At 40.8% G+C, this 26,680-nt stretch overlaps 1 protein-coding gene and 1 pseudogene across 1 annotated transcript in view; both read right to left on the bottom strand.

Annotated features, from left to right (window-relative positions):
- EHHADH (enoyl-CoA, hydratase/3-hydroxyacyl CoA dehydrogenase) overlaps window positions 1-15,689 on the bottom strand; it is a 93,490-nt gene extending 77,801 nt beyond the window's left edge. The window contains exons 1-3 of the mRNA XM_006869764.1: window positions 15,594-15,689; window positions 4,235-4,338; window positions 2,304-2,476 (exon numbers count right to left, since the gene is read on the bottom strand). Coding sequence (XP_006869826.1) covers window positions 2,304-2,476; window positions 4,235-4,338; window positions 15,594-15,667 — 351 coding nt within the window. The 5' untranslated portion in view covers window positions 15,668-15,689. The remainder of the gene's footprint in view (window positions 1-2,303; window positions 2,477-4,234; window positions 4,339-15,593) is intronic.
- Window positions 8,564-9,149, bottom strand: LOC102812561 (annotated as a pseudogene).
- Window positions 15,690-26,680: the final 10,991 nt, after the last annotated feature.

Below are 26,680 nucleotides of genomic sequence, written 5' to 3'. Positions count from 1 at the left end.
ATGGCTGCTCAGGGAGCAGCTGAGCGTCTTGGATTAGAAAGGAATGGATTTCTTGCTTCTGCTACAAATTCCCCTTGCTGTAAGCCTTCCAACCTTTTAAATATTCCTTTATAAGTGGTTCAGAGTTCTGGGACCATCTCCTGAGCCTGCTTGGTCCAGTATTCTGTGTTGTTGCTGACGGAGCTCCTCACTGCACATCTACCTGATTCGCCATCTTGTTTGTTCATCTCTAATGTATTTTTGTTGTTGTTGTTTGTAATTCCTTTTTTCTGCTTTATGATTTAAAAGACAACTTCATAAAGCAATAATTATGAATCTATGTTGATGAGCACACAAGTATAAAGGTATAATTTGTGAAAATAACAGCAGAAAACAGAACAAACCACATGCAGTAAAATCCCAAATGCAGATTTTAAATAAAGAGTGCTAGGGTTAAAAAAAAAATTGTAAAAAAAGAATTACATAGGAAGAAGACCAGACAGAAATGTATTGTTGTTATTGTTTGCTGTGATAAAGTCAATCCCCAACTTATGGCAAACCCATGTACAAAGGAACAAAATGCTGCCTTGTCCTGAGCCATCCCCATGATTGGCTGTGGGCCAGATCATTGTGGTCACAGGATTTTCAATGGCTGAAGTTTGAAATTACATCATCAGGTATTTCTTCCTACTCTAACTAATTCTGGAGGCTCCACTGAGCCTGTTCAGACTCACAGCAGCATTCAAGCTTCTGGTGGACGGATGGTGGCTGCGTGTAAGGTACAACAGCCAGGAACCAAACCTAGCTCTCCCTTATGACAGGTGAGGAACCCCCAATGCCTCTCAGAGGGATTTGTAACAGAATACTAATAGTAATTATTTCTGAATTGTGAGCTTATGTTGATGTTGGTTTAGATATTTATACTTCCCCATATTTTCTAGTCTATAACAATGATGAATACTATTTATTTATATCTCTCTATATATTAATATTATATTAGAAACAGATCTTATTTATAGGACTATTATTGTCATAACACTGGAATTACAGACTTCATTCTGCATGCCTAATAGCCCAAGTCAATCACCCCAAATGCAAGCAAAAGCTGGACAATGAATAAGGAAAGCAGAAGAATTGATTTCTTTTTATTATGGAGCTGGTTAAGAATATTAAATATACCATGGACTGACAGAAGAACACATAAATCTATCTTGGAAGAAGTACAGCCATAATGCTTCTTGCAAGGGAGGAAGGTTAAGATTTTTGTCTCACTTACTTTGGACATGTTTTCTAGGAGGGACCAGTCCCTGGAGAAGGATATCATGCTTGGTAAAATAGAGGGTTACCGAAAAAAAAAAAAAAAAAAAAGGAAGACCCTCAACAAGATGAACTAACCCAATGGCTGCAACAACGGGCTCAAACATAGCCAAGATTATGAGGATGGCACAGAACTGGGCAGCGTTCATTCTCTTTTGCATAGGGTTGCTATGAGTCAGAATCTGCTTGATGGCACCTAACAACAATAGTTGTTACTACTGTTTTTAAGTTCCATCGAATCTGTTCCAATTCATAGCGACTTTGTATAGGGTTCCCAAGGAGCAGCTGGTGAGCTTGAACCACCAATTTTGAAGCTCAACTCGACCTTGCAGCCCAACACATTAACCCACCCAAATTAAATCTACTTTAAAAAACAAATGGATTTACTAAATTTTAACTATTTTTCCATAGGAATTTGTTTTCTTAGGTACTCTCTGAAGTAAGAAATGAGATTTTAATAAAGCATGTAACACACAGGAGTAACAGTCAACATACAGAATGCCTCATACTCGTATTTCATGGCTCAGTGAAACCTGACATGGGCTATAGATAGTACTGGAGTAGAGTCCTGGAGGCCCACTTCCAATGCAGGAGTTCTCCTTTAGTTGGCAGGTCATGGGGAAGTCCAAAGTATAGGTTGGGGGGCATCAAAGACACAAGGAGTTAAAATAGTTAATTATTTGTCAACCCAAGTGGAAGAATTTCGCTATTTTAACCACCAGTACCACTCTGAACCAAAAGGTTGTCGGTCCAGCCGCTCCTCAGAAACCCTATGCAGGGTCACTATAAACCGGAACCGACTGGATGGCATTTAACAACAACAGCCACTCCACTGGTACATACCATGCAAACACAAGTACTAGAGATACCCAAGAGCTATCACTTAATAAACTAACCAACCATTCACAAACTATCACCTCTGATGCTGTGACTACATTTAGACCTACATTTAGGTGAAAAAGAAAAGCCCCACACACCAATCCCCACATGGTGCTCAGTGTTGTTACCTCATTATGGGCAATCCTATAGTGACAGCCCAGGGCCAGTTCTAGACCCCCTCCTAAAGCCATGCCATGGATAGCCGCCACCACCGGCTTCTCAGTTTTTTGTACATCATCTACTAGGCGTCCCAATGGGAGGCTAAAGGATCTTGGAGCACTGAAGCCATGGATATCAGCACCTAAGGACACAAAGACAAGGACAAAAATAAACAAATAAAAAGATGGAAAAAGGCTTTTTTTTATTACCTAATAATAAGGTACCAGAACATTTTTGGTTGTGGTGGTGGTGGTGATGTGCCGTGGAGTCGGTTCCAACTCATTGCGACCCTGTACAGGGTTTCCAAGGCTGTAAATCTTTACGGGAGCAGAAAGCCTCATCTTTCTCCCGCAGAACAGCTGGTAGTTTTGAACTGCTGACCTTGAGGTTCGCAGCCCGATTCGTAACCACTACGCTACCAGAGCTTTTGTAAATATATAGATACAATATTTGCTGAATCTCACATGCACAATTCAATGACACTGATTCCATGAGTTATTTTGTGCAATCATCACTAATTTCCACTGCCAAATTTTCCATCTCCATAAACAAAAGACTTAAAGCTTCCAATGCTTAAGATGCCTCAGGTCTCTGTGAGCCCATGAAATGTTTCGTTTTTTTGGATGGAGACACAATAAAGGAAAAGTACTCTGGAAATATAGCAAGATGTGAGCGAAAATCCTCAGATCTTTATCATAGCTAATGTCTGTGTGTCCCAGTGATAGGTGGTAGGAGTGGTGTGCCATGGAGTCAGTTCTGAATCAGTGACCCTATAGAGGGTTTCCAAGGCTGAGACCTAGTGTGGCGCTGTGGGTTAATGTGTCAGACTGCAAAGTCATTTGAACGGCAAGGTTGGTGGTTCAAGCTCACCAGCTGTTCCTTGGAAACCCTATACAGGGTCACTATGGGTCAGAATAGACAGCACTTTAACAACAACAAATCTTCATGATAGCAGAAAGCCTCATCTTCCCTCCGTGGAGCAAATGGTAGATTCAAACTTCTGACCTGTGATTAGCAGCCCACTTCATAATCCACTATACTACCAAGGCTCTTAGATGATAGATTGTTGTTGTTAAGTGCTGTCGAGTCGGTTCCAACCCATGGCAACCCTGTATAGGTTGGTGAGCTTGAACCGCCGACCTTGCAATTCAAATCGACTTTGCAGTCCAGCACATTAACCCACAGAGCCACACCAGGTAGTAACCATTTTATCAATTTTTTGGTTATAAATTAAGATTCAAGTAAAAGTTTGCAGAGCAAACTGGTTTTCCATTCAACAATTTATATGTTTAATTTCATGACACTGACTATTGTACCCACATGTGACAGCATTCTTTCCAATTCCTTCCTGTGTTTAGCATTTTCCATTCATTCTTCTTTGCTGGGGCAAAGACCATCCTTCTGATTTCATATGGTTGATTAATCTAAGGAGTATGTATACCTACCTGATAGAAAAATTTTAAAGTTCAAAGAAGGGGAGTAGGGTTCTCCTCCAAAGATCATTATTCTGAGATTGTTTTATGACTTTATTCATAAAGTTATTCATTCTCATTTAAGTCTCCCATCTCCATTACCTTTGTTGTTGTTGTTTAGTGCCAACTAGTTGGTTCTGACTCATAGCAACACTGTATAAGGTTCCCAAGGAGCAACTGGTGAGTTTGAACCATACCCTACACTAAGGTACAAAGAGCCCTGGTAGTATAATGGGTTACGTGTTGGGCTGCTAGCCACAAGGTCAGCAGTTCGAGTCCATCAGGTGCTTTATAGGAGAAAGATGAGGCATTCTGCTCCCAACAATAAAAAACACTAAGATATCACCTACAGGGACAGCTAATGCTGCATCAATCTTTGTCTGTGGTTGAATTCTAAAGATAGTGTTAGAGGATCACACACTGGTTACCTGCACAGAAATGGGCACCTGCTCCACAAATCACAATAGCTTTGACTGTATGGTCTCTTTCTGCTTTCTGCAGTGCCTCTCTTATTCCACAGGATACACTCTCACTAAAGGAAAAAAAAAATAAATAAATAACATGCATCAAATTAATCAGAATTAAATTTCTACCATCTTTCAGTTTTCCTATGAAAAATGAAGCACACACACACAATGAATGAAAACTCTAGAGATTTATCATTCAAACTTTCACTCATTTCTTAGACAAATAATATGCATCTAGGATAAAGCAATGGACTGCAAGGTCGGCAGTTCAAACCCACTAGTCACTCCTCGGAAACCCTATACAGGGTCGCTATGAGTCAGAACCCTGCCTAGATGGCACTTAACCACAATAACAATAATACTATGAGTTAAGTGTCCTGTTGTGGGGCTATGGGATAAGGACTGGGCTGTTAACCATAAGGCAGGCAGTTCAACCCAACAGCCGCTCCTTGGAAACTCCATATAGAATCATTATGAGTCAGAACTGACTCGCTGGCCCTTAACAATAACAACTATGAGTTAAGTACTAACCTGTTAAATGAGTCCATTTTTTTTAAAGTCGTAATTCCCTGCACTCTGTTTAACCTTTGCCCACTTAGAATCAGCAGTAATCAATTTAAAAATATTATCACACCCTATGTCCAATGCAAAACATCTATACATCTTTGTTGTTAGATGCAATTGATTCAGTTCCGACACACAGCGACCCGATGCACAACAGAACGACACACTGCCTACTTGCACCTCTGTGTCAATGCAGCTCACTCAGGGTCTTCCTCTTTTTCACTGACACTCCAGTTTACGAAACTCCAGTAAACTCCAGTTTACACTCCAGTTTACATTATAAATTGTATACAATTTATAATGTAAGGCACAGTAAGATGAGTGCTACAGTAACATTACAAAGGTAATTTGTCATATTTGCAAAATATAAGAAAACTGAAGAAGAAACAACCTAGGTGATTTGGCAGTGACTGCTGACTACTCCCTCCTCCTTCTTCCTGATAGGGTGCTGTACATAAGCACTGGGCCACAAAGTCAATTTCAACTTCACAGTCAATAGTTCAAGCTCATCAGTCATTCTGAAACACTATACAGGGTTGCTATGAGTCACAATCGATTTGACAGCACTTAACAATAACAACATTTCCAGCTAAAACCCTGGTATTTTATTACTTTGAAGAAGGGGTTCCAAGGAGCGGTTGGTGAATTTGAACCAAACTTGCAGTTCAAACCAACCTTGCAGTCTAGTGCATTATCCCACAATACAACAAAGATTATTTTTTCCAGTCTGCTTTGTAAGGTCTATCCAAGGCACTGGAATCCTGGTATGGTGCTATAGGATAAGCACTCAACCACAAGGTCAAGTTGAACCACAAAGTTGGAGGTTCAAACTCACCAGCTGCTCCTCAGAAACCCTACACAGGGTTATGAGTTGGTACCATTTCGATGGCACTTAACAACAACAAATTCAAGGTGCTAAGATCTAGCTAACGGGATGTAAGCAGATTTGATATATGAAACTCTGGGAAGAGCCTTTAAAACATTAGTATGCTTTTCTCTTTTCTATTCATTCTGACTCCTGGCAGGAATGCAAATTTGATGGTTAGATCAGGAGCAACCATCTTGGGCTAAGAGGTAGAAGCCATGCATTGAGGATGGCAGAGCAAAACACAGATGAAGTGAGATCCTGGTGACTGTGGAGTATCCGCATCAATGCAGGGCATTTCTATGAGGTGAACCAACTTTTTGTTGTCTAATCCACTATTATTTTTAATATTCAGCCATTTACGTTCAAACCCAATTCTAACTAGTTTAGGAAGTAGAAACAAAGCCTGGAAAAGAGACAATTTTGCCAAGTTGTCAGTAGATGAGGGGAAAATCCACAGCAGAGATGGCTAAGGCCATGATAATGAGTCTGATAAAGCAAACTAAAAGAAAGCTGGAGGCAGAACCTCTGACTATGTCCTCATTTAAGACATGAAAGAGACCAGCAACAGGATTCAGCACCAAGGAAGCCCAAATCACAAAGACGGAAGGAGGAGAATTTGCCAAGAAGCAGGGTGCCAATAAGTACCAAGGGGTGGTGATGAATGAGAATCTAGAAAAAGTGGTGAAGAACCGTATAAAAGAAAAATTATAAAATAAAATTTCAGTCAGTTTTGCTTGAAATTTCCGAATATTCTAGATAAAATCTTTGTTCTTTAGAACCCAAAACCATTCCAATAGAGTTGATTCCGACTCATAGCAACTCTATAGGGCAGAATAAAATTGCCTCGCAGGGTTTCCAAGACTGTAATCTCTATGGAAGTTGTTGTTGTTAGGTGCCATTGAGTCAGTACTGACTCATAGCGATTCTATGCACAACAGATTGAAACACTGTCTGCCCTGTGCCAACCTTACAATCCTTGTTGCATTTGAGCTGATTGCTGCTGCCACTGTGCCAATCTATCTAGTTGGGGTCTTCCTCATTTTCTCTGACCCTCCACTTGTTCTTCTCCAGGGACTGGTCCCTCCTGAGAATATGTCCAAAGTATGAAAGACAAAGTCTGGCAATCCTGGCTTCTAAATAGCATTCTGGCTGTACTTCTTCCAACACAGATTTGTTTGTTCTTTTGGCAGTATGTGGTACTTTCAATATTCTCCTCCAACAACATAGCCCAAAGGCATCAATTCTTCTATGATCTTTCTTATTCACTGTCCAATTACCATGGCTTGGGTCAGACACACCTTAGTCTTCAAACTGATATCTTTGGTCTTGAACATATTAAAGACGTCTTGTGCAGCAGATTTACCTAATGCAATAATACATCATTTGATTTACTGACTGCTGCTTCCATGAGTGTTAATGGTTGATCTGAGCAAAACGAAGTCTTTGACAACTTTGATCTTTTCTCCATTTATCTTAATGTTATCTACTGGTTCAGTGGTGAGGATTGATTCTTTTTTCTTTCTTTCTTTACATTGAGGTACAATGCATTCCAAAGACTCTGTCTGCTGATGTTCATCAATAACTATTTTAAGTCCTCTACACTTTCAGCTCTGGTAGCGTAGTGGTTACGAGTCGGGCTGCGAGCCACAACTTTGATCTTTTCTCCATTTATCTTAATGTTATCTACTGGTTCAGTGGTGAGGATTGATTTTTTTTTTCTTTCTTTCTTTACATTGAGGTACAATGCATTCCAAAGACTCTGTCTGCTGATGTTCATCAATAACTATTTTAAGTCCTCTACACTTTCAGCTCTGGTAGCGTAGTGGTTACGAGTCGGGCTGCGAGCCACAAGGTCAGCAGTTCGAAACTACCAGCGGTTCTGCGGGAGAAAGATGAGGCGGTCTGCTCCCGTAAAGATTTACAGCCTCGGAAACCCTGTGTAGGGTCGCTATGAGTCGGAACCGACTCCACGGCACACAACAACAACAACAACACTTTCAGCAAGCAAGGTTATATCATCTGTGTATCGTAGGTTGTTAATGAGTCTTCCTCCAATCCTGGTGCCACATTCTTCTTCATATAAAGTAGTTTCTCAGATTATGGCTCAGCATAAACCATTCAATGTTCCCTTGTTCTGTTCAAAAAACTGCCTCTTGGTCTATGTATAGGTTTCTCAAGAGCAAAATTATATGTTCTTGAATACTCATTTTCCACAATGTTGTCCATACCTTGTCATGAGCCACACAATTGAAAGCCACTGTGTAGTTAATAAAGCACAGGTAAACATCTTTCTGGTATTCTCTGCTTTCAGCTATGATCCATTTGATGCCAGAAATGATATCTTTCATTCCATATCCTCGTCTGACTCTAGCTTGAACCACTGAAAGTTTCTGTCAGTGTACGGCTGCAGTCGGTTTTGGGTTATCATTAGCAAAATTTTACTTTCATGTGATGTTAATGATATTGTCCAATGATTTCCGCATTCCATTGGGTCACCTCTCTTTGATAAGGGCACAAATATGGATCTCTTCCAATCAGTTGTCCAGGTAGCCGCCTTCCAAATTTCTTGGCAAAGATGAGCGAGTGCCTCCTTTGTAATCCATCAATTTCTGGTGCCTTGTTCCTTGCCAATGCCTTCCATGCACCTTGGACGTCTTCCTGCAGGATAATGGGCTCTTGATCATATGCTACCTCTTGAAACTAGTGAACATGGACCATTTCTTTTTGGTACAGTGGTTCTGTGTATTCCTTCCATCTTTTTTTTTTTTTTTTTGACAGGTAGACAAAGACTTATTTTATTGAATGGCTGATCTATATAATTGCCCAGGTCACTATATACAGGCAAGAGCGAGGCAGATTTATTTCTTGGTCTCTTCTTCCTTGGACAGAATCTTGATGATCTTTCTTCGCCTGGAGCCGTTCCTCACGGTGCTTGCGTGCTTCCTTGGTCATAGACCTGTGGGCCTCAGCCTGGTCAGCCAGGAGCTTCTTGAGGGCCTTGTCTGCCTTCAGCTTGTGGATGTGTACCATGAGAATCCGCTTGTTCTTAAACACATTTCCCTTTACTTTCAGGTATAGGCTGTGATACATGTGGTGATCAATCTTCTTAGATTCATGGTATCTTCTGAGCAGCCAGTGCAGAATTCTCATCCTCCTTATCCAGGTCACCTTTTCTGGCACTAGAGCATTGGTGGTACTTTTCCGCTTACCTGTGCCCGTATGCCTGCCCTTGCGGCAGACTAAGGTATTTTTCCAGCATGGAGCCCGAGAATGGACAGTAACAGTCTTGCGGATGAGACCATCTTTGATCAGTTTCCGGATTTGCTGATGGGAGTTGGCATTGGTGATTTCATTGGTCTCATTGGGATCCAACCAGACCTTCTTCTTGCCACAGTGGAGAACACTGGAAGCAAGCCTCTTCTGAAGGCTGAGCATACTCATGGCTGCAGCCACAGTGCCGAAAGGAAAGAACCCTTCCATCTTCTTTTAATGCTTTCTGCATCATTCCATAATTTGCCCAAAGAATCCTTCAATATTGCAAGTTGAGGCTTGAATTGTTTCTTCAACTCCCTCAGCTTGAGGAATGCTGAGCATGTTCTTCCCTTTTGGTTTTCTAACGTCAGGTCTTTGCAGATTTTGTTATAATATTTGACTTTGTCTTCTTGAGCTGATCTTTGAAATTTTCTGTTCAGCTCTTGTACCATCTCACTTCCTCCATTTGCTTTAGCATCTCTATGCTGGAGAGCAATTTTCAGTCTCTTCTGACATATATTTGGGTCTTTTCCTGTTTTTCTTGTCTTCTTAATGACCTTTTGCTTTCTTCCTGTATGATGTCACCTCACAACTCTTCTAGTCTTCGGTCTTTAGTGTCTAATGCATCAAATCTTTTCTTCAGATATTTCTAAATTCAGGTGGGATATATTCAAAGTCATATTTTGGCTCTTGTGGACTTGCTTTAATTTTCTTCAGCTTCAGTTTGAACTTATATATATAGCAATTGATGATCTGTTCCACAGTCTGCCTCTGGCCTTGTTTTGACAGATGGTGTGGCACAGTGGGTTAATGCGCCAGACTGCAAAGCCATTTGAACTGTAAGGTTGGTGGTACAAGCTCACCAGCTGCTCCTCAGAAACTCTGTACAGGGTTGCTATGGGTCAGAATCAACTTGATGGCACTTAACAACAACAACGGAACTTTTCCATTCTCTCCACAAATGTACTCAATTTGATTTTTCTGTATTCCATCTGGTGAGGTCCATATGTATAGTCAACTTTTATGTTGTTTAAAAAAAGTATTTGTAACGATTAAGTCATTGGTCTTGCAAAATTCTATCATGCGATCTCCAGCATCATTTCTGTCACCAAGGCCATATTTTCCAATTGCTGATTCTTCCTTTTTGTTTCCAATCTTTGCATTTCAATCGCCTGTAATTATCAAACCATATTGGTTGCATGTTTGATCAATTTCAGACTGAAGAAGCTGGTAGAGTTCTTCAGTTTCATCATCACTGGCTTTAGTGGTTGGTGTGTAATTCTGAGTGATAGTTGCATTAACTGGTCTTTCTTGTAGATGTATGAATAGTATCCTATCACAGACAGGGTTGTACTTCAAGATAGATCTTGAAATGTTCTTTTTCATGATGATTGTGACGCCATTCCTCTTCAATTTGTCATTCCTGGCATAGTAAACCATGTGATTGTCACATTCAAAATGGCCAATACCAGTCCAATTTAGCTCACTAATGCCTAGGATATCGATGTTTATGCATTCCATTTAATTTTTTGACAAGTTCCAGTTTCCCGCTACTCATACTATGTATTCTGATTATTCATAAATGTTTACAGCAGTTTCTTTTCATTTTGAGTCGTTCCTCATCAGAAAATGAAGGTCTCGAAGACTTTACTCCATTTTTGTCCTCACACTCCACTCTCCTTTGAGGAAACAGTTCTTCCGCAGTTGTATTTTGATGCATTCCAACAGGAGGGGCTCATCTTCTGGTACTATTTCTGATGATATTTTGGTATTCTTCATCATGTTTCAATATTCAATATTCTGGTGCTATCTGACAGTGTTCCATTGCCATTCATAAAGTTTTCAGTGACTAAATATTCGGAAATGCTCCTCTCCTTCTGAATTTGTCTTAGTTTGGAAGCTCATCTGAACCCTGCTCACCATGGGTGATATTGCTGGTATTTAAAATTCCAGTGGTATACTTTCCAGAATCACAGCAACATGCAAGCCAAGACCAACTGACATAGAAGTGGTGGAAGTATACTGTGACATAGTTTTCCTGTGGAGTGACTGGTAGGTTCAAATTGTCCATTCTTTGGTTAGCAGCCAAGTGCTTAACCACCAGGGCTCCTTTCCTTTGGTACAAAAGCAGGGGGAAGAGGGCAAAATTAACCAGCAACAACAATAAACTTCTAAAAAAGGCATATTCCATAAATGTGGTGGAGCATACAGGAGGCAAACTCATGAAAACTTCTTAGACATAAGCAAACAACCTTGAGGGCCTGGGAGCTCAGGATCATGGCCTTGGGGGACACCAAAGTCAATTGGCATAGTATGGCTCACAAAAACAATGTTCTACATCTGCTTTGGTGAATAATGACTGGAGTCTTTAAAGCTTACAAGTGGCCATCTAAGTAAGGCACAATTACTGGTCTCTCTCTGTCCAACGGAAAGAAGAGTGAAGGAAATCAAAGATACATGGAAACAATTAGTCCAATAGACACATGACCCTGCAACCAAAAGATATAGATGGTGCTCGGCTACCATTACCTAGAACAAATCTCAAAATCATAAAAAAGAGCAGGCTTACCTTTTGGATAGAGACTAATGGAACCCTGAGACTATGTCCCTTAGTCACCCTCAGGTCTGGAAATGAACTCATTCCAGGTTTCAATTTTCAGTCAAATAACAAACAAGTCTGTATGGGGAACAATAATACTAGATAGGTACGCTTATCTTACAAAACCAACCTTTTCAGATCAAAAGGGCAGCATGTACCCGTGGACAAACTTCTGAAGGGCTAGGAAACAAGGTGGAATGAGGAAGCATAGGGAGAAAGTAGGATAAGTAATATCACATTATGGGGATTAAAATCAATGACTTGAAATAACATGTGTATGAATTGTTGGATGGAAACCTGATGTGCTCTGTTAACTTTCATATAATTCGCAATAAAAAGTTAAAAAAAAAAAGAGGGCATATTGTTAAGACCAGTGACTATGAGTTAAAACCAGGGCTTCGAATCTGTTCAAACCAGTTTAGTCATGACTGATGAAGCCAAATGAGAATTTAAAAAAAAAAAAAAAAATTAGGGTGAAGTAGAACAACTGGAATATGAAAAATTATGAGTTAAAGGCCCAGAATTAGAAAAATGTGGCATCAGGATTGGAGGAAGACTCATTAACAACCTGTGATATGCAGATGATACAACCTTGCTTGCTGAAAGTGAAGAGGACTTGAAACATTTACTGATGAAGATCAAAGAGCACAGCCTTCAGTATGGATTACATCTCAATGTCAAGAATATAAAAATCCTCACCACTGGACCAACATTCTTATCAATGGAGAAAAGATTGAAGTTGTCAAGGACTTCATTCTTCTTGGATCAACTATCAATACTCAGGGAAGGAACAATCAAGAAATCAAATGATGTATTGCATTAGGCAAATCTGCTGCACAAGACCTCTTTAAAGTGTTGAAGAGCAAAGATATCAGCTTGAAGACTAAGGTGTGCCTGACTCAAGCCATGGCATTTTCAATAACCTCATATGCATGTGAAAGCTGGACAGTAAATAAGGAAGACCGTAGAAGAATTGATGCTTTTGAGTTATGGTGTTGGAGGAGAATATTGAAAATCCCATAGGCTGCCAAAAGAACCAAGAGATCCATGTTGGAAGAAGTGCAGCCAGAGTGCTCCTTGGAGGCTAGGATGGCCAAACATTGTCTCTCATACTTCGGATATATTGTCAGGAGGGACCGGTCGCTGGAGAAGGATATCATGTTTGGTAAGGTGGAAGGTCAGAGAAAAAGAGGAAGACCCCCAATGAGATGGATTGCCCAAGTAGCAGCATTGATGGACTCAAACGTGGCAACAATAGTGAGGTTGGCCCAGGATTGGGCAGTGTTTCATTCTGCTGTGCATAAGGTCACTATGAGTTGGTATTGACTCGATGGCACCTAACAACAACAACAAAGCCTGGTATCATAGTGGGTTATGAACTGGGCTGATAACCACAAAGTCAGCGGTTTGAATCTACCAGTCTATCAGTGAGAGAAAGATGAGGCCTTCTGCGCCTGTAGAGATTTGCAGCCTCAGAAACCCTATGAGTTGTGACCAACTCCATGACACACAACCACCACCAGCACAATTTGAGAGATTGGATTATTTCCATACCTGTGGAAAGCAATAACACATTCAAAACAGTTTGGATGGTCACCAAACTGTCAGCAATCCATCATTTTTCCTGTTCCAGATATCATCCCAGTTCACTCACATTTTACAAAAACATCTTATTATGATCTACATGAAAGTTTACCAAGCACACTAGCTTCCCATTCAACAATTTATATCCATTTTGTTTCATGACATTAGTTACAATCCCCTCAGTGTAACAGCCTTCTTCCCACTTCCTGTATTCTCCATATCTAGTTGTCCTCTGTTACTGCCCCTTCTTGCCCTGTGTCTTATTTGGCTGAAAAGTGATCTCTAGCAGTGGGTTCAGTTCCAAGTTTGAAGACAGTCTAAGACCACCAGTCTGTATCAGATCAGTAAGTCTGGTCTTTTTTATGATTTTGATTTGTGCTCAATATATTTTTTCCTACTCAGTCTAGGACCTTCCATCATAATCCTGAGTCAAGCAATCAGTAGTAGTAGCCGGACACCATGCAGTTCTTTTGGTCTCAGTGGAGGCTAAGATCCATTAGACCTTTGGAAAAATTATTTCCTGGACTTTTTTATTTTCTTTACTCCTCTTTGTTCTAGACGAAAATACCAGCAGCTGTAGACACCAACAGATGGCTGCTCACAAACTTTTAAGACTCCAGTTGCTACTCACCAAAGTAGGATGTAGAAAATTGTCTTTGTGGACTATATTATGCCAGTTGACTTAGATGTCACCTGAGACTATTCGTCTAAATTTTTCAAATTCAGGTGCATTCAGGCTTTGCTTCTCCAGGCATGACTGAACAAGGAAGAACTGTTTGGAAACACTGGTTAAAGCCTCAGGTAATACAGGAGATACTTGCCCTGGCATAAACTCCATTTCACATAATTACCTTTGACCATTTAAGTGACATGAAGCCAAACAAAACCTCTTGCCTTCAACTGGTTAATTAGTTCTTATTTGAAAAACAGACTCTAAACCATTGCATATTATCAAAGTCCAAAAGTCATACCTTTCCTTGTGAGTAAATAGATGATGGCTGGCTGCAAAATTAGCTTAAATGGTGCCACTGTGAAGAAAAGGTTGACCTTTTCCATTTTAACTTACCTCTGCTCTTTTATTGTTTTATTTCTGGTTACTTTTGCAAAAATCAAAAAGTAGAAGCAAGAAAAAAAATTGTTATAATCAATATGCTTTATTAGATTCAAGTCAACACAGCCTTGTAGTAATGTAGGATTCACAAAGGTTGAGAACTTAATTTCTCCTCTAAATACCCTCAGGTAGGGAGAAATGGAGTCTAGAAAGGTAATGTTACATCCGTGATGTGACTAAAATTCTTTTGTTTCTTTGATCACAGGAAGTCTTTTTTGGAGAGTTTTTGTTTTATTTTTAAAGTGAAGATGACCACGTCAAGTCTATGACCTATGATCAATATTATAAAAGAGAGAATAAAATAAACTATGAACTGTGTAATATGTAAGGGTAAGTTTTATCTTACAAAACTTTGGTTTTAGCTATGTATTTGTGTGATCTATGTCCTAGGTTGTTATGTAAAACATGAGTCACTGTGTGAATTAGTGACAAATGTGTGAAAGCCATTGCTCTGTGAGACAAGCCTAGAAACTCCTGACATCCTTTACTGGTAAAGCGGCTCAACATTGATCTTAAAGAAAGGAGACATGGTTGACCAAACAAGCAAAGATGATTTAAAACTATTTGTTTAGGTAATTAAAAAAAAATTTTTTTTTCAAATAAAATCCTCAGTGAGTTAGGAAATAAAAGATGAACTGTACAGTAGCTTTTCAGAAAATAGTATTTAACAGATTTATTCTGTCATGAGTCTTTACGGTCACAGAAAGCCTCACTTTGGTAGTTTCGAGCTGCAGACCTTGAGGTTAGCAGCCCCACTTGTAACCACTAAGATACCAGAACTCCTTACAAAACCTTTTTTTAAGGGCGGCCTGGATCTTAGGTTGGGAAGTGAGGGGTAAAGGTCCACTGTACTAAATTAAATCAAAATCTTTGGAATAGAAACTACTCCTGAAGAGCTAGGTAAATGCTGTATGCTTACAGCGCTGGCTTTTCTGGAGTAGTTTCTGTTTTAAAGCTCTTAAAAGAAGTATCTAGTATAAACTTGGCATCGACAATTCCAGTCCAGATCCCCTGCTTAATAGCTATATGTCTCAACCTCAGTTTCGTTACCAGTACAACGGAAACCGAGAGTTCTTTGCAAAGACAAAACAAAGTTGTTAAGTTGTTGTTGCTAAATATCGTCGAGTCGGTTCCGTCTCACAGTGACTGTGTACAGGATTTCGAAGGAGCAGCTTGTGGTGGTTTACAATCCAGTGCTGATCCTACAGCGCCACTACAGGAACTGATACAAACCAACCTCTGTAAAAACCTCTTTAAACCAGCAGAGGAGAGTCAAAGCCTCGGGAACATGAGGGTGAGTGCGTGAGTCGCTGCCCCCGCTGGAAGCTGCCGGGTTTGTTACCTGATCGCATTGACCGGTGGGTTTCGGAGGCGGATCAGTGCCAGGCAATTAGGGAGCCGCGAATACTCGGCCATGTTTCCAGGATCGCCTAGGTCGCCTCTGCTTCGCAGGGCATGGCACCAGCAGATCCCCCAGCGCGCAGAGCCACCCATGGGGAGGGGCGCCCGCTGCGCCAATGCGAGCCCGGCACCGCCTTCCAGAGACCGTGCCACCTCCCGGCTCCAGACCTTACCTTCCAACCCAGCCCCCTTCTTTCCGGGACCCCATCCAGCTCGAAGAAGAGGAGGTGTTTGCAAACGCTTGTGACCGTTGGCATCACTCCTGCTCCCATTACAAAGCCAACCAACCAAAGAGGACCCTCGAAAGCTGGTAGAGGATTGGGGTGGTGGTGGTGGTTGTTATGTGTCGTCGAGTTGGTTCTAAGGACCAGTTGGTGAGTTTGAACCGCTGACCATGTGGTTCAAAACGACGTTGCGGTCCAGGGCTATGAGAGGGTGGTGGTGGTGGAGGGCAAGTCGGCTTTTGCAACCTCCTGAAGCAGAGGACTGAGTTCTCAGAACCACTGTGGGTTCATTAAGTTGGCCAAACTCCTCTCAGCAGAGTTTTCATGATACTTCTGAACAGGGACAGGTAATCTGGGGCCCAGACAATTTATGAAATGATGCATACCTAGAACATGTAAAATACATCGCACATCTAACCTGAATGTGTGTGGTGCTTGCCATCAGTTGTTTATGTAAAAATCCTTCTAGTGATCTTTGGATCCCAGGGCAATTAGAGAAATCTCTGACTTTCTTGTCTATCTAATCCTTTGCCTTTATCATATAAAAAGTCTGATGTCTGTTCAGGTTTATGATTTCTAATACTTAATTTATTCATTCATAAATTTTGAGTATTCACTACGTTTTCTAACTGTAGGCTAAATCAAAATCTTTGGAATAGATTGCAAAAATAAAAACACTTAGTCCCTTCCCTCCAAAATTCAGGACAAAGTTTCACTATGTGTGGCTTGCCTGCAGTAGTTCCTACAGTCCATTAAGTGATTAAAAGGTCGTCTGGAATTTTCAGAGGAAAAAATAACTGAGTAGTTTTGGTCACTTATGTTTCACAAATTTTGTATGACCAAGGATTATTTTCTAGATACTCTTATACCTCTTTAAAAATAAAACCAGGTTCCTAGTTCTGGTGTGGTGCAGAAGGATAAGCGCTCAAACTCATCAGTGGTTCAAGTTCACCAGCCGCTCCTAGGAAACCCTATACTGGGTCACTATCAATCGAACCAACTCAACGGCATGTAACAATAACAATTTGTAGGAAAGTACTGTTACTTTGAACCCTAGTAACAGTAGCAAATCCTGATGTGGTGCTGTGGGTTAATGCTCTAGACTGCAAAATCGGTTTGAACTGCAAGATTGGTGGTTCAATCTCATCAGTCACTCCTTGGAAACCCTCTACAAGGTCTCTATGGGTCGGAACCGACTTGACGGCACTTAACAACAACAGTAGCAAAACCCATTCAATAGATCAAGAACAACTGCCTCAATGAATCCAGTAAATATATGTATATATATATATATAATGTATATATAAGGAGCTCTGGTAGTATAGTGGTTACGAATTGGGCTGTGAACCTCAAGGTGAGCAGTTTGAAACTACCAGCTGTTCTGCGGGAGAAAGATGAGGCCTTCTGCTCCTGTAAAGATTTACAGCCTAGGAAACCCTGTACAGGGTGGCTATGGGTCGGAATTGACTCCACGGCACATATCAACAACAACAACAAATATATATATATATATATTAATTTTGGTTTGGGTGAAAGTTTACAGAGAACATTCATTTGCCATTCAGCAGTGAATATACATTTTGCTTCATTAATATTAGCTGCAATTCCTTCAATTTAGCAGCACTCTTCGGCTTCCCTCTGCACTTCCCATTTCCACTTATCCTTCTCTGCCATCTGACCTTTGTTCTTAGGCAAATCCTGTCCTTTGGGTCACATATGGTTGACTGTTCTGAGGAGCATGGTCCTTGCAAGTTACAGTTGACTTTATAGGCCTGTCAGATGCTTGGTTATTTCTGGGGATGGATTTAATTCCAAGTTTGAAGGATGTCCAAGGGCCATAGTTTCCTGGGTTCCATTGTTCAAACCAGAAAGTCTGGTGTTATAGCTAACACTAATATCACACACAAAATTTTGCAGAAGATAATTAAAAAATGATTGCAGCAGTACATCAACAGGAAGCTGAAAGAAATTCAAGCTGTATTCAGAAGAGGATGTGGAATGAGGAATATCATTGCTGGCATCAGATGGATCTTGGCTGTAAACAGAGAATATCAGAAAAAGATGTTTGCTTGTGCTTTATTGACTATGCAAAGGCATTCAACTATGTGGATCATAACAAACTATGGATAGCATTGCAAAGAATGGGAATTTCAGAGCACTTAACTGTGCTCATGAGGAACTTGTAAACAGACCAAAAGGCAGTCATTCCAACAGAACAAGGGGACATTGTATGGTTTAAAATCAGGAAAGGGTTTAAATAGTTTAAAATCAGAATATGTGTCAGGGTTGTATTCTTTCACCATACTTATTCAATCTGTGGAGTCCTGGTGTGGTGCTATGGGTTAAGGCGCTAGACTGAAAGTCAGTTTGATCCACAGGGTCGGCGGTTCAAGCTCATCGGTTGCTCCTTGAAACCCTATACAGGGTCACTATGGGTCAGAACTGACTTGACAACAATATTCAATCTGTATGCTGAACAAATAATCAGAGAAACTAGACTATATGAAGAATAACATGCCATCAAGATTGGAAGAAGGCTCATTAACAATCTGCAATATCCAGATGATACAACCTTGCTTGCTGAAAGTAAACAGTACTTGAAGCACTTGATGAAGATCAAAGAATGCAGTCCTCAGTGTGGAAGTATGGATTACACCATTAGGGTCACTATGAATTAGAATCCACACAATGGCAAAGGGCTTTTTTTGTTGTTTTTGTTGTTCTTAGTGAACATAATATATCTTCTGATGATCACAACTTTCTTTTACAAATCTATCTCATTAATTAAGATCTTAATGTAAAATGTACCAGTCTATAACATAGCATCTCTTATCCTTTTTTTGTGTTGTTAAGATGCTGATCAGATTTCAGCAGAGCTTCCAGACAAAGAGTAGAAATTAAGGCTTGATGATCTATTTCTGAATACCAGCCACTGAAAACATTGTGGTCTACTTCTATTGTGCATGGGGTTGCCTTGAATTGGGGCTAACTTTTCTGCCAACAACAGCATAGTAATTGAAAGCTATGCTGGTTAGCTAGAGTCTCTCTAAGCAGAACAGACTTGATTTTACACAGAGCAGACGGACAAAGATGTCAGTTTGAGGACTAAGATGGCATTTTCAATAGCTCCATATGCATGTGAAAGTTGGACAATGAATAAGAAAGACTGTAGAAGAATTGATGCATTTGAGTTATGGTGTTGGAGAAGAATAGTAAAAGTACCATGAGCTGCCAGAACAATAAATCTGTCTTGGAAAAAGTACAGTCAGAATGCTCCTCAGAAGCCAGGATGGCGAGACTTCATCTCTCATACTTTGGACATGTTATCAGGAGGGACCGGTCCTTGAGGAAGGACATCATACTTGTCAGCAAAAAAGAGGACGACCCCAACGAGATGGATTGGCACAGTGGCACCAGCAATGGGCTCAAGTGTAACAATTGTGAGGATAGCGCAGAACCCGGTAGTGTTAGGGATGCTATGAGTCAAAACCAACTCGATGGTACCTAACAACAGCAACAGCAATCTGGGTAATATAGACTTCAAGGATTGGGGAATTTCCAAAGGCATTTAGGACTGACTTCGACTGTAGAAGTTGTTTGCTTGCATGAGCCCATTGTGATTGGTAGCACTTGAAGGCATGTTTATTGGAGTGTAATTAACTGGCTATCAGAAGTGAGGAGCTGTCATTGATATAGGTTGGTATTCAAAAATGGGTTCATCCATTTTGATCAGGACCACAGTTGCTTACACCATAATTGAACTAAATGAGGGAAGTTGTTGAGGAATTTTCCTGCTGCTTTATATAGTCTTCACAGATTGCTACAGTTGGATTCAGGATGAGTTTGGGTCAGTGAGATCTCAAATAAAAAACTGAATTTGAAATACGCATTAATGCTAGTCCTGGGGATGTAGTGCTGCTATCACAGAAATGCAGCAAGTGGGCAGCCTTAATAAAGAGAAATTGGTTCTCTCACAGTCTAGGAGGCTAGAAGTCCAAACGCATGGTGCCAGCTCTAGGGGAAAGCTTTCTCTTTTGGTTTGCTCCCAGTTTAGGAGGAAAGGCCTTGTATACTTTCAACAGCTTTAGGCTCAGCATTCCATGGCTAGTATTCAACTATCTCACTGGCAACTCTCAAAGACCTAGAAGGAAAATCTGTGAATAATGTGGAGTGAGATATAAAAAGTTGAATGACAAATCAGAATCCAAAAATGCAAGGTTGGACCTTCCTAGTGATAAATTAAGTTTGTCTAGTTTATTTAGTTTAGTCTGGTATACTGTGGTGAGTTGCATGTTGCTTTGATGCTAGAAGCTATGTCATTGGTATTTCAAATACTAGCAGGGTACCTAGGCTAGATAGGGTACAGCAGAGCTTCCAGCCTAAGACCTGGAGATCTACTTCTGAAAGAAAATCGTGCAGTGAAAACCTTATGGATAGCAGCAGAACATTTTTTATGAGTGCCAGAAAATTAATCCCATAGGTTTCAAAGCAGTTAAAATACCACGGGGGAAGAGCTGCCTCTTCAAACTAAAGTCTATCTCTTTTTCTTTTTTATAGTGAATTGACTATAGATTTACAGAGAAGATAATCACTTTCACATTCAACAAATCATACACTTAGTTTCAACTCAATAATTGCCATCCCCTCCATGCAACAGTTAATCCCACTTCCTCCCTGTGGTTCCTATTTCCATTCCATCCTCATTCCCATCCCTTCTCAACTTTGTCCTTAGGTAAATGTTGCCTTTTTGATCTTGGATGATTGTCCATTCCATGGTAACCAAACCTCACTAGTGTTGTTATTCCCCACTATATACCTAACTACCGCTTCACTGACAATTGGGACGCAAGGATGAGTTCCTTTCCAGACATGAAGGGTGGTCGAGGTCATAGTCTTGGGTTCCTCCAGTCTCTTTCTGACCAGTAGGCACAGTATTTTTATATACATAATTTTGAGTTTTTATTACTCTTCCATATTTTCTGCCACTTTCTCTAGAGCTTTAGAATGTGATCCCTTTCAGAACACTTGGTAGTGGTGGCTGGGCACCTTCTAGTTCTTCTGGTCTCAGAGTCATGGTGACTGATGTTCACCTGCTCCATTGGTCCACTGGACTAATTGATTCCAAGCATCTCCAATTTTTATTACTCTTTTTTCCTTCACACAAGGAGAGACCAACAGTTGCACCTTAGATAGTAGCTCAAAAGGTTTTGATTACAGATGCTACTCACCAAAGTAGGATGTAGAACACTGTACTATGTTATATATATGTTTATTATCTTACAATTGTAGAGTTCCAAGTCCCCAGTGGAAGAGAGAGAGCGAGTCTCTCCTGAATGTCCATTATATTGGGAGCAGGTCACACCCCCAAGGAAGCATCTCTTCAACTGACTGGCTACTCATAGCCACTCATCATAGAGCTAACTAAGCCTGTATTAGGTTCATCGCTCTGGGAATAAGCACATCCCAACTGCTAAACCTCTGGAAATCCTGCCTAGTCCAGTTGACACAGAATCCTAAGCATTACAGCAGGCAGTATATAGCAAGAGGGAGGTTAGCAGAGGAAAGATGGAGGTAGCAGAAACACAAGGAGGAATGTGGTAGTTAAAGTGAATAGAGGTAAACACTGTTAACTGTGAGTATACGGAGGAGACTGCAAACATGTAATGAGGCAAAGTATATGTATGATTTATTAAATTTAAAACAGACTCTCTGCTGTGCAAACCTTCACTCAACAATAAAGTTAATTAAAAAAACAGGTCATAAGTGTGGCTCATCGTAATCATAGCTTGAATACATTGCTAAGTTCCCATTACCTATAATTTAACTTAAAAATGACATTATTTTAATAAAAAGTTTAATTAATTTAAAATGCCATTTAAACAAAAGAATGGGATGCAACACCCTTAATCCATTCACAGTCCTAATGCAATGTAAGGGCAGTTTTTCTGGCATGTAACCTAAAACACCTTACATTTTACAAGAGATAAAAGGAGAGAGAAGGGAGCAGAGAGGAGAAGGAACTACTACCAACAAGAAAACTGAGCCAAGAGTGGAGTGTCTCCTTTGGATCTGGGTCCCTGAACTGTGAAGCTTTTGATCCAGGGGAGGATTGATGCCAGGATACAAAGAGATCTCCAAGGAATGCTGGGCCTGTGGATGCTGAACGCGAACAAAGACTTTTTCCCGGAGCTGACAAAGATATAACCTTCCTCTAGAACTGGCACTCTGAATTTGGACTTCAAGTCTCCTAAACTGTGAGAGAATAAATTTATTTTTGTTAAAACCACCATGTGTGGTATTTTTATTATAGCATCACTAGATAACTTAGATTGTTGTTTTTATATGCCATGGAATTGGTATCAACTCAAAGTGACCCTGTATAGGCTTTCTGAGGCTTTAAATCTTTTGCAGGAACAAAATGCTTCATCTTTCTCCCATGGTGGGCTCAAACTGCCAACTTAGTGGTTCCCAGTCCAGTGCTTATTCCATGGAGCCACAGTGCTCCCAGATAACTAAGATATGAACCAATAAATAACATCATGATAAGTAGAAAAAATGGAATTGTCAAGGTTTTCGTTTTACTTGGATCCAGTCAACACCTATGGAAGCAGAAGACTTCCAAACTACTAGATGCAGAGTACAGAGGTAAGTGTAGGTAGAGAAATGAATGGAGAGGGTCGGGATGTCGAGAATCACTGAGGAGCAAAACTGAGGTTCGGTGATCTGAAGTGTAGGGGATGGACCATGATGAAGTTTAGTGCAGTGGCTGCAGGAGCTCCTGGGTTCCATCTGGGCTTCACCTGGGTGGCCCTGCCCATGGGCCCCACCATGGGTCCGGAGCTGCCCTTGACCTGAAGGAAGATCCTGTGGCCGCTGTCCACCTATTTACTGGAGACTGTGGGCAGCTTTGCCCTGGGTAACTTAAGCTATTGCATGGTCACTTTTCATGACTGTGAGACATCACCCTGGAGCTGCAGGCTCAGATCCAGGAGGCTGCGACCAGTTTGGCCTGCAAGGAGCTTTGCTTCTAACACCCTCCCCCGTCCCTGCCTGGGAAGCTCTTCCTTCCAGCACCCATTAAAGAGCCAGCTGATTTTCTATGTTGAGTATAGAGTATGTGATTTGGGATATGTACCAGCAATGGAGAAGTGAGAGGTTCCAGTTTCCTGAGATCATATCAGCATTTACCTGTGCATTCTGCTGGTATTCTTCTATTTTGTACAGAAAGAGGCAAAAAAAATCTCAAGGTCTACCATAATGGAAATGTTATTTCATCCTAGCCCTTTTAACCCTGTCAAAAAAATATTCTAGCCTAACTGTATTCTGTTTAATAAAAGCCAAACACCACTCACAGAAAAAAATAAAGAAATCAAACTGCTATTACATTTGGAAAATCTACTCTTTAAATGATCTCTTTAAAGCGTTAAAAGGGAAAGATGTCACTTTGAGGACTAAGGTGCATCTGATCCAAGGATGGTATTTTTAATTGCCTTATATGCATATGAAAAGGTGCTCTGGTAGCATAGTGGTTACAAATTGGGCTGCGGGCTGCAAGGTCAGCAGTTCGAAACTACCAGCTGTTCCACGGGAGAAAGAGGAGGCTTTCTGCTCCCATAAAGATTTACAGCCTTGGAAACTCTGTACAGGGTCGCTATGAGTCGGAACCGACTCCACGGCACATAACAACAACAACAGCATATGAAAACTGGACAATGAATACAAAATAACAAAGAATACTTGATGCCTTTGAATTATGATGTTAATGAAGAATATTGAATGTACTGTGAATTCTCAGAAGAACAAACAAATCTGTCTTGGTAGAAGTCAACCAGAATGCTCCTTGGAAGAGAGGATGGTGAGAGTTCATGTCATGTACTTTGGACATGTGATCATGAGAGGTCAGTCCCTGGAGAAGGGCATGGCGCTTAGTAAAGAGTTGGCGAAAAAAAGTAAGGCACTCAATTAGATAGATTGACACAGTGGCTGAGACAGTGGGCTCAAACATGGTAATGACTGTGAGGATGCTGCAGGACCAGCAGGGTTTTGTTTACTTGTACATGTTGTGGTTAAGTGCCGCTGAGGTGGTTCTGACTCATAGCAACCCCGTATAGGGTTTCCAAGAATCAGCTGGTGGTTTCGAACTGCTAAACTTGCATTTAGCAGTCCAGTGTTTATCCGAAAGCACCACACCTATAACATATGTTGTTGTTGTTAGGTGTCATTGAGTCATTATTCAGTGAGCCTTATAAGGGCATGAAGAGTAAGCCACCTAAGTAATTGAAGTATCAGCAAATGAACAGGTTGCTAAAACCCTTATCTGTTCAGACACTCTGAGCCCCTTCCAGTAAAAACAAAGAGTAGGAGGGAACGGCACACCCTTCCACCTATCCCCCAATGATCCCCATTTTTGATGTTCAAAGTGTTAACGATAACTTTTGTTGATTTCAACCTGTGCAAAGAACGATACAGAAAGATTGATAGTGTAGTGGAGATAAAAGGGTCACTGTTGAATTAATGAGCAGAGTCACATCAGTGCCTGTCTTGACAGATATGTGGTCTCTGTCATTTGAATGATTGTTTGTTCTCTTATGTTGATTCAATAAAACCCTTTAACATTCTATCAAAGTCACAGCTGCTTTTCTCCACCATAACAAATTGATACGAGAGCTTCTTGCACTTTTCTACTTGACACTGGTGCAGTATTATCTGCCATCAACCCTGTCGAGTCGAACTGCCGACCTTGCAGTTCAAAGCGACTTTGCAGTCCAGTGCATTACCCCACTGGATGCCATCAACCTTAGCAGTTGATAAAAGCTCTTATCTCAAAGTAACAAGAAATATGTAGTGATAGGAGTTAAGAGTCAACAGCAAGTTTTAACTGACCCCTTGCCTGTTCCAATATCTTTTGGTCATAATAAAGAATGTTCACCCTTTCCTACTTGGTATGGACATATCTGTAAACTTATTAGAGGTGAGAGCTTTTAGCTAAATGTCACTTCCAGTTCAATTTTACTGAAAAAGGAGAAGTGTTGCTAGCCATTCCTGGATAGTTGTCTGAATCTTCATATTATGAACACTCTGAAGCCTCTGAGGGATCAGAAGAGAAGGGGATGCCTTACCACCTACTAACTCAATGGCCTCTGAGCTGGCGGCAGCTTCTTCTTTTAATGTTGTTGTTAAGTACCGTCAAGTCGGTTCAGATCCACAGCAACCCTGTACAGGGTTTCCAAGGCTATAAATCTTTACGGGAGCAGAAAGCCTTATCTTTCTCCCGTGGAGCGGCTGGTAGTTTCAAACTGTTGACCTTAAGATTCGCAGCCTGATTCGTAACCACTACGCTACCAGAGCTCCTTATCTTATCTTCTAATGTAGGATAAGTAAGATAAGCTAATCGTAGCATACATTGACAGAGAACTTCCAGAGGTTCAAGATGGATTCAGAAGAGGATGTGGAACAAGGGATATTATTACTGATGTCCAATGGATCTTGGCTGAAAGCAGAGGATACCAGAAAGATGTTTACCTGTGCTTTATTGACTACTCAAAGGCTTTTGATTGTGTGCTATGGACAACATTGCAAAGTATGAGTATTCCAAAATACTTAATTGTGCTCGTGAGGAATCTGTACATGGACCAAGAGGCAGTTGTTTGAACAGAACATAGGAACACTGAATGGTTTAAAATTAAGAAAGGTGCGTGACAAGGTTGTATTCTTTCACCATACTTATTTAACCTGTATGCTGAGCAAATAATTCGACAAGCTGGGTTATATGAAGAAAAACATGGCATCAGGATTGGAGGAAGACTCATTAACAATCTGTGATATGTAGATGATACAACCTTGCTTGGTGAAAGTGAAGGGGACTTAAAGTATTTACTGATGAAGATCAAAGAGCACAGCCTTCAGTATGGATTGCATCTCAATGTAAAGAAAACAAAAATCCTCACCACTGGACCAATAAACAACATTCTTATCAATGGAGAAAAGACTGAAGTTGTCAAAGACTTCATTCTTCTTGGATCAACTATCAACACTCATGGAAGCAGCAGACAAGAAATCAAATGACGTATTGCATTAGGCAAATCTGCTACACAAGACCTTTTTTCAAGTGTTGAAGTGCAAAGATGTCAGCTTGAGGACTAAGGATTTGAGGACTAAGGTACCTGACCCAAGCATGGTATTTTCAGTAACCTCATAGGCATGCAAAAGCTGGACGGTGAATAAGAAAGAAAGACTGTAGAATTGATGCTTTTGAGTTATGGTTTGGGGGGAAAATACTGAAAGTGCCATGGGCTACCAAAAGAGCTAACAGATCTGTGTTGGAAGCAGTGCAGCCAGAGGGCTCCTTGAAGGCCAGGATGGCCAAACTTCTTCTCTCATACTTCAGACTTATTGTCAGGAGGGACCAGTTGCTAGGGAAGGGTATCATGTCTGGTAAGGTGGAAGATCAGAGAAAAAGAGTAAGACCCCCTCAACGAGATGGATTGGCCATATGGCAGCATCAATGGGCTCAAGCGTGGCAACAATTGTGAGGTTGGCCCAGGACCAGGCAGTGTTTTATACTGTTGTACATAGGGTTGCTATGAGTCAGTACCGACTCGATGGCACCTAACAACAACAACAACAATCCAAGTACTGGACCGAAATGTTGTTTGAATCGCAAGGTTGGTGGTTCAAACTCACCAGCTGCTCCTCAGAAACTCGCTATGAGTCAAAACTGACTCGAAGGCACTTAACAACAATCCAAGTACAGATAGACTCCTCCAAGTCAATGTCAAAAGTAACACAATACTCATTGAAACTT

Source organism: Chrysochloris asiatica, unplaced genomic scaffold (genome assembly GCF_000296735.1).
Source record: "Chrysochloris asiatica unplaced genomic scaffold, ChrAsi1.0 scaffold00135, whole genome shotgun sequence".
Lineage (NCBI taxonomy): Eukaryota > Metazoa > Chordata > Mammalia > Afrosoricida > Chrysochloridae > Chrysochloris > Chrysochloris asiatica.
Note: the sequence above shows the minus strand (reverse complement) of the source record. Positions and strands in the feature narration are given on the sequence as shown.